Raw genomic sequence first — 15,333 nt, 5'->3', positions numbered from 1 at the left:
ATCTGTGAACACAGGAGTACGATAAGGTGTAAGAAGAACATGACGAAACTCACAGACCATTTTCTAACGGCCCACCATACTACCAACGATATGAGGTGGACAGTCATCAACAGCTGCAAGCGGGCCCTAACATCCAGGCCCGCCTATTTGAAAAGGAACAGAGATGGATATATAGACTTTCCACTCACATCCATGGACTTAGTGATAATATCCCATGGAACTCTGTGCTGAGATGAATCTTCATTCCCACTAACCTGACTGTACCAACATCAGTTCCCATACATATGATTCCTCCGATGGCTGTAGGATAATTATCATTACACCCATTTCCCAAATGCCTTTTAGCAATCAGAGGCTACAGTACCAGTTCCCCATGCCTTCCTAACATAGAACTCCTCCCATGGTTCCAAGCCCACACGTGTGCCCCCATAGACTGAAGGCTCAACATCCCTTCGTCTTGCAACTTTTTTCCCTATGTTTCCAAGCCCCAAAGTTTGGCCCCACAGACTGAAGGCACTACTTCCGTCCGTTGAAATGTCCCACTTGGCATCCCCATTAAGCCCCAGGGTGATCCCTCCTCCCGCTGACATTATTTTCAGCAAGTTTTTCAAGTTTTAAGTCCAACGCATGGCAGATCGCCCGACCCCTTTTTTAGCCAAAACACGGCGCCGGGCGGCAACCCCGCCTCCACCCGACAGCCAGTGTTTACAATTCCACTGCGCAGGCGCGACGCCGTCCAGTTCCCATGCCAACCGCTGACTCTCCCAGGGTCACGTACACAACGGCGCCGGGCGGCAACCACGCCCACCGCTAGCAGTCAGCTACTGTTTACCTCTGCGCAATAGCGGCATCGTTTGGTAACTATGACTACCCTTGACCCTCCCGGGCTCCCGTACTGACACGGGCTTCGCCGGAAGCGATCAAACGCATTTATGCGCCACGCCCTTATTGTCTCGTTGCTACCAAGCAGCGAGCACGGAGAAGTAGGTGATCCGCCTGATTCTGCCAACACAACTGTAAGTTGCCCTTTTCCCTCCCTCACAAGCAGGACCAACAACGGAGGCCAGCTCCTAACACGTAACAGGGAAGTTATCCCTTTACCAACAACATACCTTCTCCTTCCTAGAGTATGTTGTTACCGGCATAGCGCCCTACTCCTGCTTGATGCAGCTCGACCTGAGCCCCAGCATTGTAAGCCCTATTCCATCCTTCTGCCATATCAAATGTCGTGAATTACTCTATGTTGTTTATGTCTGTTAGTACAGTTTGTCTCTTTCTGTTGACCACGAACTCTGAACAGGTCCTACAAAAGCGATTAACCACCACTTAGCTGGCACCTAAAAATAACCACGGCGGTACAAAATATGAGCACTCCGACTTAGTGCACCCCAGTCTACGATGCCAGCATGTATTCTATATAGCACGCACTAAGGCTTAATTCAGACCTTATTTTATAGACATTTTATCTCCAAAGCTATGAGCACGTTTGCACAGCACCTGTAGACACGCTCTACATCGATGAAGGCACTGTGTCAACCACCACTGTGGAAAGCCAGAATAATTGCACGTATCCTGCACTCTATCACTGCACTACGTAACAGGATAGTAATTATTTTATTCACTTTTCTTCCTTTTCCACAGGTTTTGCAGCACCCTAAATTTTAGGTGTGCGTACCCAGAAGTCTATTTTTCTTCTGGTCGTCCAAGGATTTAGGGCTGGGTGTGTCTTTTAGGGGGCACATACCACCCACTTCCTTGTTTTGGTCCTGAGGAATACCGGGGATTTTCCCCTAATGGTAGAAACATGTCGACCAACACATAAAACAGAGATAAGTAGGTCGTAACTTCCCTACTACTATCTCACCTATATTTTTAATTTTGTCCAGTTACTTTTTTATTAAACTCTATATAAAAGCATACCAGGACAATTTTAACACTTACACTCTTTTTTGTTTGCACCCCACATTTCACTACCAGCTCCACTGCAATTGCAGGTGTTGAAGCACACCCAAGTGACGCTAGGCCACTTGGGTGGGCCCCGATGATGAAGCAAGTCACCACTAGGTGGTGAGTGAGGGGTTTCCTAACAAAGGAACAATGTTTCCTGAGTTTAGACAAAAGCCTTCATTTACCCTCATCGGGTAGTACTCCTCCATTTTGTTCTTTACAACCTTAAATTCACAAGCCAGTGGTCAAAAGAAACACTGGAATTTTTGGATCTGAGGCTGAGAATAGAGAACAATAAATTGGAAAGTTCACTATTCAGAAAAACGACTGCGGGAAATAGCATTTTACATGCTAGAAGCTGTCACCAATATTCTCTCATCAATAGCATCCCATTAGGAGAATTGTTACGGGCAAAACGAAACTGTAGCACAGAAAGTAGCTTCAAAGCTGAGGAAGATACAATGACATCACGATTTCTAGCGAGAGGGTATTCAACAAAGGTGATAAACAAAGCAAAAGTGACAGAAGCAGAAAGGACAAGAGATTCACTCTTGCAGAAAGACACAGCAAAAGATTAGGTAGAATCAGGAACAACTAGGTTTATCACCACCTACAGCAACAAAGTGTATACCGTCCGAAAATGCTTACAGAAGTTTTGGCCCATACTACACACAGATCCTGACCTGACCAAATGTGTGGCACCTTCACCACAAGTGACTTTCAGAAGAGCTAGATCATTGAAAGACTTCCTATGCAGAGCTGTAGAACCCCCAAAAACCAAAATACTGGGAGTACAGGGATTCTATACTTGCAGAAACTTCAAGGCATGTAAAAACAGCAGGAATAGAAAGGAAGCTACTCTATCTGAAGGCACTGCCCCGTTTAAGATTGTAGAACACACCTCATGTAACACGGAATTCGCAGTCTATGCCCTTTTCTGCCCATGTAAAAAAGCCTACATAGGGAGCACTGTTAAAAAATCAAAGCTCAGAATTCTCGAACATTTGAGAGCGATAAAACATGGGGACAAGCAATATCCCATCGCTCGCCACTTTGAAAGCCGTCACAAACAAAACACAGACTTGTTAAGATTCTGTGTTCTTGACATGATCAAGCAAAATGAGAGAGGAGGAAATAGAATCCAGAGCCTACGGCGTCTGGAGTCAAGGCTTATTATACAGTACAGAACCATGATACCAAGAGGGCATAACTGTGACGAGGAATTTGAAGTACATCTGGGGCAAGAAGAGTCAGAGATCAGAAAAATACAACATACAGACTTATTGTGAAATCTGATGCTTTTATATGCTTTTCTGTGTGCTTAAAGGGTAGAACGAAGAAGATGAACAAATTGTACTAGTGTAAGAGTGTAAAGTTTACCAGCTCGCAGAATTAGCTCGTTTTTATTCGGTTCACTGTCAGTAGAAATGTTGATCTATTTTAATTTATCTGTTGTTTTAGGAGAGGAATTAATAAGCTTTATTATTGTTTCCTTTTTTTGACAGACCACACAATACATTCGATTGGAAGATAAAATGAGGAGGATGAGAACCTACGTTAGAATAAGAATAAAACAATGTATCTTATAGTTGGGATCTGCTATTTACATTTGAGTGCCCACTTGGGCAAGACGCGAGGAGTTTATTTAAGATGGGATTTAGCCCACATGGGCAGTACAGCTATCAAATCATATAACTCCTAAGAAACGCTGTGAAAGCCAATGAAATTTGTGACGATCCCTAACAATCATACCAAATTAACTTTTTATTCTAAAACAAAGGATACTTGTTAATTATAAATTACAAGATTACTGCTTGAGAATGTTATGTGAAATTAACAAACAATGCTCAAAGTATACTATGTTGAATATGTTTTCCACAAATGATACAATGTAGTCTGTTTTCTATGGCACCTGAAAACGAATCACATGTTTATTTAAAAATCACTTTCACTTCACTGACGGTACTCGTGAACAAGAGACAGGGTCTCGAAACGCGTCGAGTGAGTTTTGCCGTTTTGAAAAAATAAATCACTGTTAATGCATTTGGAGTCCGTGGTGGTTGTTTTCCAAGGAGTTTGGAACTGAATACAACGCTGTGAATAGATATATATATACATATATATATATTTATTTGTTAAATTTCTATATAATTTTAAACTTATAAAATAAATTAAAGTATAGTAAATATATATTAATTATTATTAATGTGTGTTTAACATTTTTAATTAAGTTTGTTATATTTGTTAAAATGTATATTAAATCTAATTTATATTTTTTAATACATTTAATTATTTAATATATTTAATATTTATTATTATATATATATAAAAAACTATGGGTGTCATTATGATGGTAGAAGGCTCGCCACCTCCAGCTCTGCGGTGACGGGCTCTCCGCCATTGGACAGCAGTTTTTCCCCCACCACATTACGATGGCGGGGGGAATCACTTTCCGACGGCGGCAGTCGAAAAGACTGCCCGCCACTCTTCCGCCACAGGCAATCATAACCGTTGCCTGGCGGAGCAGGCAGCATGCCTAAAATGGTGGCGGTGCCTAGCAAGCACCGTCCACCAAATTATGATGCTGGCTGTAGCCAGCCTTTCCCCATGGTGACGTAACCACGATGGTAAGGCTGGCGGGGTTTGTTTTTGGGGGCCCATTGAGGGCCCCCCTTCTGTTGGGGGGAGGCGGTTGTGCACTGGGGATGTACCGATGGTACCCCCATGCATTTCCCTGCACTGCGTGGCAGGCACCGCATGCCACACAATGGTGGTGCAGGGGAAGGCACCACATGCATTTTTACTATTGCAGCGAGTGCTGCAACCAGCAGCACCAGCAGCAATGGTAAACATGCAAGATGCGACCGCCATGATGGTGGTTGCATCGTAATTTCACGTACGGGACCACCGCCATACAGCTCGATATTGTGATATGGGTATATTTCAGGTGTCGATATTCCGTCAGTGAACCACAGGAGCTCCAAATAAAACCCCAAAAGGTACTTGTGCAAATGTTGATATATGCAAGAACGATGTAAATGTTGCTTTGAAAGTATGAGTATCTGTACCATGTCTGTTTGAAACCTTAATGGGCGCAGTAATGTTTCTTTTCTGTTAACCATGCAGTGAATTTCTGTTGACATTTTAGCTGCCAATACCTTTAAATATTTTGACTATGAAAACACAAAAAAACACATTGCACAGTAACTTTCGAACAACAACAGTTATATTAATAGATCAATGATTTCACAAAAATGTTACTGGATCAGTGCAATATATTTACCATGCACTTTGGATACAATAAATGAATAGCCTTCATACAGTTACCAGCAATGCGTGGGGCCTCTAACACACATGCTAAATCACAAAATAAAAAACTGATAGTGATCCTCACAATATTGCATTCGAAGGGCATTTCATTAAACATCTCGCACAAATGGAATTTTACGTTTCAAAGGCAAATAGCCCATAGGCTTAAATCTAGGTAAATTATACATTTGTGAAGTAGTCTTATTCAGAATCTTATACCAATTGAAGATGCCATGCATGATTTATCATATGATTGAGTCCTTTCATATTTTACACATTTTTGACACAGTACCTTTGCAGATCGGATGAAACATGAGCTGTACACTAGTCGCAGCATATAGAAATGTCACTCTTTTTACATCAATGAAACCAGCATTCTAGATTGCAGTAACTGGATTGAACTTGGGGTTTATAGCTTAATGTGGCACATGGCTATAACATGATATTCCTCTTTATACTGTTTTTAATATGACATCTTTGCACAAGGTCCCAGAACAGGACGCAACGGTCCAATCCAAACCTGAAAACACCATGAAACCCTGTCCCGAAGCCCTCTGAGTATCCAGGCAGCAGTGATCAAGAATCAAATCTTGAAAAGTCAAGTGGAAGGTGAACCAGGCACAAATGGCATTCCATTGGCCATCTTCAAAGAAGACAAGTCATTCTGAGCTATACACTGGGAGTCAGTGTATGAGAGCATAATCATTACCAACACCATCCGCTCCGCATGGAAAGGCTCCATTATCTCTCCAATCTACAAAGGGTGTAACAACTCAGACTATGTGAACTATCGGCTTACAGCTTTCTTAGATGTGGAATCAAAATACTTTACCAGCTGTCTTCTTGAGGAGCTAGTCTTGTGCAGCAGAAAACAATCTTATTCGATTCATATCAAATAGGGTTTTCAAAAGATGTGGGAACAATACAAACTTGGTGGCCCTATCCCTACTGTTTGACCAAAAACGGTCAACCAAACAATCCCTTTTTCTTTCCTCCTTTATAGACTACAAGGCTGCCTTTGACCATGTGGACAGATGAAAACTGTGGAGCAAACTAGCTAGTTGGATCATTTGGAATAATTAGCTACAAGCTTTGATCCTTCTACCACTGACATTTGGGTCAGGGTCAAATTAAGCGACGGCTATCATTTGTCAAGGATGATTCCAACCCATCAAGGTCTAAGGCAAGGATGTGTGTTAGCCCTCTCTTTTCATTCTTTTTTTAGAGGATCGTCCTACTACCCTATCCTAGGTGTACTCGCATGCCCCCAAATTGGGTTACATCTTGGTGCCATGCATGATGTATGCAAATAACTTGGTGCTGTTAAGCTGCACAAAAATCAGCCTCCAGTGGCTTCTAAATGCCACAGCACAGCAATGGAAATTTACTTTAAGAAGTCCAAAATATTGATCCAAAGGAAATCCTCTCTGTGTCTCAACCAGTGGTACCTGGAAAAAGAAAAAGTAGAGGTGGTGTCAGAATACAAGTATTTAATGTACATAGCGAAACCCACTCCAATGTGGACGCCTCAATTCACTTGGCGGATCTAGCCACCCGAGGGCTGGAAAAGTCCATCGTAGGCCCCACACATCTCACAGGACACACTCTAGAACTCATCCTGACCACCTCTCCCAATATCTGCTCTGGGGCCCCCTGCCCACTCACATGGTCAGACCACTCTACTTCAATTTTAAATAAAAGAAGTAGGGGCCATTCCCGGCCCTGCAAAAACCTCCCACAGTCCGCGAAGATGAGGGCATAAAATTATGCCTGAACGCTTTGCGAATATTTTTCCAATGAATGCCTATCTGGCTTCAGATAATATTGATGATTGTCTGTCCAGGTACAACAACTTAGTAGAAACCACCCTAGAACAGCTGGCCCCATTAAAATCGTATCCTACTAGGACTGGGCAAATGCAGGCAGCATGGTTTTCACCCGATCTGCAGAAGGAAAAAAGTCTATGCAAAAAACTGGAAAGGCATTAGCGTCTCTCCCATATCGCTAATGACAAAGAAACCTCCTCAAGCTCTCTTGCCCTATATCACAAAAACCTAAAGAAAGCACACAAAAGACACATTGAGTCACAACTTAATCAGGCTGGAAAATCTTCTAAAGAACTTTATCGCATCCTCAATTCCTTCACAAATCCCAATGCCTGCCACAATGAGGTAACTCCATCACAAGAACTCTGTGACAAATTAGCAAATCATTTTATCCAGAAAATTGAGAACATATATGACTGAATTATCAAAGACAGGGACCCTCCAAATGACATCTCTACCCCCAATCCAGCATTCTCTTCTACTACACATTCTTTGGATTGTTTCCCTCCACTCTCTATAGATCCTGTGGCATCTATAATGAAAACAGTCAAATCAAGCTCCCCTCAGGATATTTTACCTGTTAAAATATCCTCCCAACTCCATAAACAGTTGGCACCCACTATTTGCTCAATTCTGAATTTTTCGCTTATCAAGGGATATCTTCCATCCAAATGGAAGGCTGCACAGGTAATTCCCATCCAGAAGAAACCCAACGCCCCTCAGAATGACCTGTGCAACTACTGCCCTATCTCCCTGTTCCCTAATTTGTGCAAACTTCTGGAAAATCATATCAACAAGCATCTTTCAGAGTACCTTGAAGTAACAGGATTTCTCGACCCATCTCAGTCCGGGTTCCGACCCAGGTTTAGTACGGAGTCAGCACTGATTGCAATCACGGACAACTTTAGGCGCTCCCTGGACAATGTAAATGCAGCATTACGAATGCTGATGGATTTGTCAGCGGCATTTGACATGATATCCCACTCCATCCTACTAAATAGACCAAAAAAACAATGGCCTTGCTTGCCAGTGGTTGTCTAGCTTCTTAACTCACCGCACCCAAGCCATCAATCTGGGTACCTTTCGCTCACAACAAACATCGGAGCTGAATAAAGGTGTGCCTCTGGGATCTTGCCTCAGTCCCACTTTATTTAACATTATTGTGGCTCTCTTAGCGAATCTACTAAGGGATCTGGGCTTTATCCCAATCTCATACGCTGACGACACCCAGCTCCTAATGGCATTTGATAAAAACTCTCCCAAAACCCAGTCAACCTTCTGCGAAGGCATGATAGCCATATCGGCTTGGATGAGGAACAATTTCCTTCAGCTAAATGCTAGCAAAATAGAGATTATGCTGTTTGGTGAAGTGCCCCTACTCTGGTCCCCAGATTGGTGGCCCACTGACCTGGGAGCTGCCCCTATCCCGAAACCAGTGGTAAAAAACTTAGGAGTACATCTAGACCAGAAACTAAAGATGAAGGAGCAAGTTACGACCATTGCGGGCTCCTGCTTCCATGCTCTGAGCCTCCTGAGAAGGGTTTTTTCTCTTCTCTCCATGACAGTCTGCAAAACTCCCCTTCAGGCATTAGTAATAAGTCTCTTAAACTATTGTAATGTCCTCCTGATTTCAGCCAATGAATCTTCTCATAACAGACTTCAGGTGGTCCAAAACACTACGGCCAGCTTAGTCTTCAACTCTCCTGCCAGGACCGCCTCTTTGTCACTCTTTCAGGGACGACATTGGTTGCCTATAGGCAAGCGAATTCAATTTAAGATCTGCTGCATAGTGCATAAGGCAACACATGGTAATGACCCTAGCTATCTAGCAGACAGACTCATCCGATATCAACCTTCCAGAACACTACGTTGAGGTTCTAAATCACTTCTCTTGGTGCTCCGTGTTATGAAATCCCACATCTGTGGGAACGTTTTTTACTATCTGGTCCCCTCCCTTTGGAATTCACTTCCCAGCCACCTCCGGAAATGTACTGACTATCTTTGATTCCGCAAGCTCCTGAAAATTGAACTTTTCTGATCTGCTTCTTTTGTCCTTCTATAGTATTCCCGCAGCGCGGAGATATCCTTCAGGGGTGATTTGGGCGCTTTACAAGACTCTAAAATAAATAAAAAAATACATAAGTACTTGTTTTTTTTAATTGATAGGGAAGGCTATTTTAAATAGATGTTTGAGCTCACGCGTCTAAAGGCCAGATCTCTTGCTGGAGTTTACCGGCTCATAAAAGCTGCTATAGGGGCCTTTAGATATGAACCTCTTCGGAAAATAATACAAAGTAAACTAATTCCAACCATTGCTCACGGAAGTGAAGCCCCAACGGCAGAGACGCTTCCCTCCTGGACAAGACTATCATCAGACTCTTCAAGTAAGTCTTTTTCTTGCCTCCCCATTCATCTCCAGCCCCGCTGCGCCTGGAATTTGGCTTAGTAAAACAATCCATAGCGAGGGAAGGTACTTTCATCAAGCTCTGCTATAAATTAAAGAAAGCCAATAGTGGATCCTTAAACAGTCATCTCTGGTAAGAAATTTGTAGTAGAAACTTCTCTTCGGCCATGTCACTGGTACTCTAATGACTCTTGGATTTACAAAGGACTGGGAGACATTTTCCAGCTACTCCCTAATTAGGACCGCACTAGTCATTCGCTGTTAGCAGACAAGGGGGCATTTGCGCAAAGATGACATGCTCAGCTTGGAATGCTGTCCTGTTGTAAGCTAAGCCCTCAAACATACCTGGGAATAACTATCAAACCCCAATTTAAGACACCGTTCCATAAATATCGCTTGGGGTGCCTATGATCGCTCCTGCATCAGTGCATCTACCACCATGGAAACAAACTGGTACAACAGAGAATTGTCGACTCTGTGGTAAAGCTCCAGAGACTGTGATCCATCAAATCTGCATGTGCGGAGCAAACATAAATGATCGTAAAACGATTTTGAGACCAATATGGAACCAGATGGAATACGCTGTTGTAGGCCAGCAATCATAGCTCGTTTTTAACTAACTCCTCAGAAATACAGCCCAACTGTAGGCTGGTAAGATATTCGAACAGACTTGATCACAAAATCAAAAGACTGAGACTGTAAACAGCAAATAAAACCTGGACATTGGAGCGCCCAGGCACAACCGTATGTATTAAATCCGAATGCACTGCCACTTTCTTAAAAACTGAAAAGCCTTGGACTATATGTTGCTTTAAGGCAGCACCGTCAAACCTAATAAATTAGGTACTAGTACGATGGAGCACATAAGAATAATGCTCCCACCCGTATAAAATTTGGAGTACGCTTCAGCTCCCTCGATAACTGAAAAGCTTCAGATCAAAGATGTCTTCTTCCTGCACAGGAAAAATCAGGTGCATCAGACATTTTTGATTTTCTTTTTACAAAGTTTTACTCATATTTATCTAAGTCTAAACTTCTGAGTAAAAAGACTATCCTATATAAGTGCTACACACAATACCAATTGCAAAGGCATGTGCCTATAAGTACATAACCCTCTATGCACAGATTTTTTACAGTATTGCCCTAATCTTCCTTTGGTTTATCCTTCAGTGGCGTTGCAGGCATCGCACGCATCTCAGGAGGTTCTCCCGCCTAACGGTTGTATCTTCTCCCCAAGCCGTTCCGATCAGCTGCTCGCTGGACGCCGTCTCTTTCCTTCTGTGCCCCACGGCTGCAACCTCTCGGCTCACACGCTGCACGGGGTGGGGGCGGTGGCTGCTGCCGGAGACTGCGGACTGACTTCGCTCCGGGGCAGTCTTCTCATACTTGCTTTCTTTGCTGCGCTGAGAGCTGGAGCTGTTGTTGGAGACTGCGGGCTCTATTCCTGGCACCGGGTCTCCTCCTAGCTGGACGGGAAGGTGGTTAGCTGCTCCACTCTCCGTCTTCCCGCATTAGGCTCACCTTCTGCCGTGGATGTGGGGTGGGCGCCCCCGCGGACCTCTGGCGTTTGGGACCACTTTTCTCTTGGCGCCACAACTCCGTGACACCTTCACTTCTACGGGCTCACCTCCTGCCCGGCGTGTTGTCGCGACCGATGCGGGTGGGCTCCGTTCGGCTCACTCTTCATTCAGGCCTCAGCAGGCAGGTGGCAGGGGCATACCACTGGCTCCGCGGCTCACTGTGTGGTCCCTCACTCCCGTCGTGTGTCGCCACGCACCAACAGGCGCACCAGGTGCATGGTGGGCTCCCAATCACCTTCTTTTTCCTTCAATGCCCTTCTCATGCCTGCAGGCCCCTGGGTGCCGGCTCACAGAGGGGTGTCCTCGACATTGGCAATACTTCCCCTCACGCCGTTCAGCTGGGCTGTTGCACACACGGGGGCATCCTACCTTCGCTGCCAGTGTAGCGTTGGGCCTCATGACCACATGGATGGCATAGACTGATGCGGACACAAGGTAATCTGGTGTAGTAACTGGCCTCGAGCACGCACCTCTTTTATTGACAGGGTCCCCTAACTGGTGAAGCCAGTGGTGGGTGGGTGTAAGTTATGTTACACTTGAGGGTAGAACTTTAGAACGTGTCTGGCTAGACACAACACAAATTATTGTGTCCTAAATATCGTTTACAAAATATCGCCCCATTGGGTGTAGATTTTTAAATATTAACTTCTTTTGCAAATAAAATTTAGGATACAATATTTATGTCAGGCGATACTTCAACAATATTATTATGGTAGTACACTGTACTTATACAGCACTATAAACCATAACAGTGTGGTCATGCTGATATGTGGGGCTGTAACATATATGTCTGACCTTGCCACCATGTCACCAATGATAGAATTGTGTGCTAGGAAACTAAGCAAAATAGCATATTTTGCCATTGGCCAGTAAACTGCAGCAATGGGGTCATGTGTGACCTGCAAGCATTGCTCTCTTTCATTCCTTCTCTGCATCCTGTAAGCAGCTGAATCTTACCACCAAAAATAGGATGCAGGAATTGTGGAGATGTGCTATGTATTGTGGGCCTCCTTGTATGATTTGCATCAGCCATCCAGACTGATGCAAAGATTGCACATGTTGTCTTTCTTTACACTTTTTACTACTTTACATTTTATTGTACATTTTAATAACAGTTCAGAAAACTGTTTTACAATCATTATTAACCTTGCATTTCCCAAATAAACGTTACTGTGAAAGCGGTTGCTAGCTTTGTTCCTTTTTCAAGTTTGCCCACAACTGAATAAAGCCCAACTAGGCCGAAACTGGCCTATTTGGGCCCACCCCTTCTGGTTGCTTGGGCTGGGTTGTTCCTATTGGAGTAGGCCCAAGACTGATTTACATATGGCTGGGTCTAGTTTGAGGATGCATGGTCGGCAAAAAAACGATTGTTTAGGATGTGGTCTGAGTAATTTATAGTGACTGGTATTAATTCAAGCACTCCATGCATCACTTATGCATTTTTCATTTCATTCAACAGGTTAGGCAGACTTACTGCCTTGTAGTAGGTTGTTGGGGGGGGGGGGGGGGGGGGTGGAAGAGTTGCTGGTCACGTGGTGATGGCACAATGTCATTTAGTTAGGACTGTGATAGGCAAGGCCAGGACACTGTGAAAGGTTTTTCTGGTTGCAGACCTGACTTCTGTCAAATGTATTTAAAACGGACAGACGTTTCTTATAACTGGCATTCACCAAACACCCTGACTGAGTATAGGTTATTATTTCACCAAAAATTTTATGTATACACCACTATTTATCTGTAGTCATCGCATTGATACCTTCTTTTAGTTTTTTTAATTCTTCTATTCAGGTCTGACTATTTCATATGTGAAACTGAAGTACTGTGCCTGCTTTTCTTACTCATTTTAAAGCTTGCAAATTACTTTTGATTCAAAAGTTTGGTAAATATCCTTTACCCCGCAGGCAGAATCACAACCTGCCTTTACTCTGCAGTTACTACCCTGACTGCGACTTTACCACGCATTGCTTAACCACGCAAGTCCTCACAATGACTTGCTTTAGGGGGCGCGTTGTTTGACTGGTGTTGGATTTTAAGTCCTACACCTTTTCTACTGATACACTGACTGGAATTGGAATAGTAATTTGTACTATTTCAAAGTCTTGCACTCCCCTAAGGTAAGTCGCGCTCCCCTAAGGCAAGTCGTTGTAGCAACGTGTGTGGTAAAGGAATGCGTGGCAACATTGCAGTCGGAGTAGTGACTGCAGCGTAAAGGCATGTGTGGGAAATGCATGCTGGGTTCCATAATACATCCAATTGTTCTGTCACAAATAGCACTTTAATTATAGTTTTTACTTTTTTTTTTTTTTTTTTAGGTGATACTGGTGAAAAAGGAGAGAAAGGTGTTCCAGGGAGGCCTGGCAGAGTTGGCCCATCAGGAGAAAAAGGTAAAATTTAATAAGTATGGGAATATGTAGGTGCCTTGCTTTTCTTTGTTTGTTAACAGACTTTTTTTGTCTTCGATTAAGGCTTTGACATTGAGTAAATATACGACATTTAATAGAAGTGCATATTTTATATTTGTTATTCATGTAATGTATCTCATAACTGACCTAGCATTAGGCTAAGAAGCTCTTTACAACAATAGCAGAGTAGTGTGGTAGTTAAAAATCACATGAAAAATAATCAGTTCATTAAAATAACAAAAAAATAATTGTGAACAAAGCATATAAAACAAAGAGGGAAAACAACTTCTTTCTCAAACTACGATCTACCCTACCCACAAAGGCTATGCAACTCCTGTCGACAAGTGCACCCCAGGAAAAGTTTCTTGAGTTTGAGAAAATAAAATGAATTCTTTCATCCTGACATGCATGTGAAAGAAGTCCTTTCGGAGGTCACGTTAGAGACTACGGGCACCATTTGAGTCCCACAGGAGAATGACGTTGTAAGGCATTGGGTTATTAGGTGAGAGGGTTGGAAGCCCCAGTGAAATAATAAACAGCCCTTGTTAGGTTGAACACAAAAATTACTAAATGAACCCCTGTTTAACCCCCTGGTAGTCTGGCACAAAAATAGTCAGGATTAATTTAGAGGGCATATGTAAATTATTTATGAAAGCAACAAACACCCAATCAGTAGAATTAGAGTTATGAATTTTTAGTGAAAACTGTGCCAAGAAGCACAATGAACCACTTGCGTGTATCTTGTAACGCTAGACAGCGTAACAGTCACAAGTTCAGGCTGGCCACGATGGAGCAGGAGTTCGATAATGGGACTAGGTCTGTCCCAGTGATTCCCACTGTAGAAGTCCATGCGGGGAGCCTCAGCTGGAGCTTCACTTTGGAGGGGGATACGAGAAGTCCATTGTCAAGCGGGGAGCAGGTCTATGCTGGAGCTTCGTATTGGCAGCTGGTGCCTTATTAGACACTTTGGTACCAATCCCGAGGTCAGTCTCCTTTCCAAGCTCTTTCAGGTAAGTGAGCCTACTATCAATCAGATGTTGTTGCGACTCTTTAAAGCATGTACCGAGCCTGTGCTCTCTCAGAATTAGGTCATACTGCCCAAATAAATCACTCAGTATTTTCCAAAATCCACCCAAGATTGATTTGGCGACTTCTGACTATCCCATAACCATATGCTGTTTTGCTCTGTGGTGAGCTTAAACTTAGTGAGCAGAATGGCCTTTATGGAGCCTACTTCATCTCATCCCCCACCACTAGTGTTAGAAGGATGCCCCCCCCCACTGTGAGCATGTGTTTCCACAGGTTTCCCCCCACTCATCTTATGGGACCCTGTGCATCCTTGGGGCTACCTCAAAGGGTGAAAACAATTTGTCTATATCATCCCCACCACATAACTAGGCACCAGGTCTTGGTGTTTGCAGACCCTCGCCTCTCCATGGGACAATGGATTGCTGCCACCATTGCTGCTGGCCTCTACTACGTGCTTTAGCTTTAAGGCCGAGCTCCGTCTGACTCACTTCATGTGCCAAGACAAGTTTCTTTTCAGCCTAGGCCCTCTCAACCTCAGCGTTCTTCTTTTCCAGGACCAGTTTCTTTTGCTCAAGGGATGTCACAGCCTCCACCCTTCTTTCCTCCGTTCCTCAGTTTGGCCATCTGCAGCCTGAAGACCCTTTCAGCTTTCCTGTCTGGCAACACTTCAAGGGATACTTTGGGGGAGAACACACTGCTCCATGTCCTGTCTGGGGCTCCACTCCTGTGAACAAGTTGTCCTGCTCCTTCTAAGATTGCTGCAGCTGAGGTCCTGTGGCCAGGCCCTCCTCATCCTCATCCTCAGGACCATTCTCTTCCTGCTCCTGTTATGTTAT

The 15,333-nt window shown here is 43.7% G+C and overlaps 1 protein-coding gene across 3 annotated transcripts in view; it reads left to right on the top strand.

Annotated features, from left to right (window-relative positions):
• The window catches only part of COLEC11 (collectin subfamily member 11), a 422,362-nt gene that overhangs the window by 260,815 nt on the left and 146,214 nt on the right, over positions 1-15,333 (top strand). For all 3 annotated transcript variants that reach the window (XM_086926377.1, XM_086926375.1, XM_086926376.1), the window contains exon 3: positions 13,379-13,450. In XM_086926377.1, the coding sequence (XP_086782503.1) occupies positions 13,379-13,450 (72 nt within the window). The remainder of the gene's footprint in view (positions 1-13,378; positions 13,451-15,333) is intronic.

The sequence above is a fragment of the Lissotriton vulgaris genome, chromosome 6 (assembly GCF_964263255.1).
Source record: "Lissotriton vulgaris chromosome 6, aLisVul1.2, whole genome shotgun sequence".
NCBI classification, from domain to species: Eukaryota; Metazoa; Chordata; class Amphibia; order Caudata; family Salamandridae; genus Lissotriton; species Lissotriton vulgaris.
This window is presented reverse-complemented; position numbering and strand designations above follow the sequence as displayed.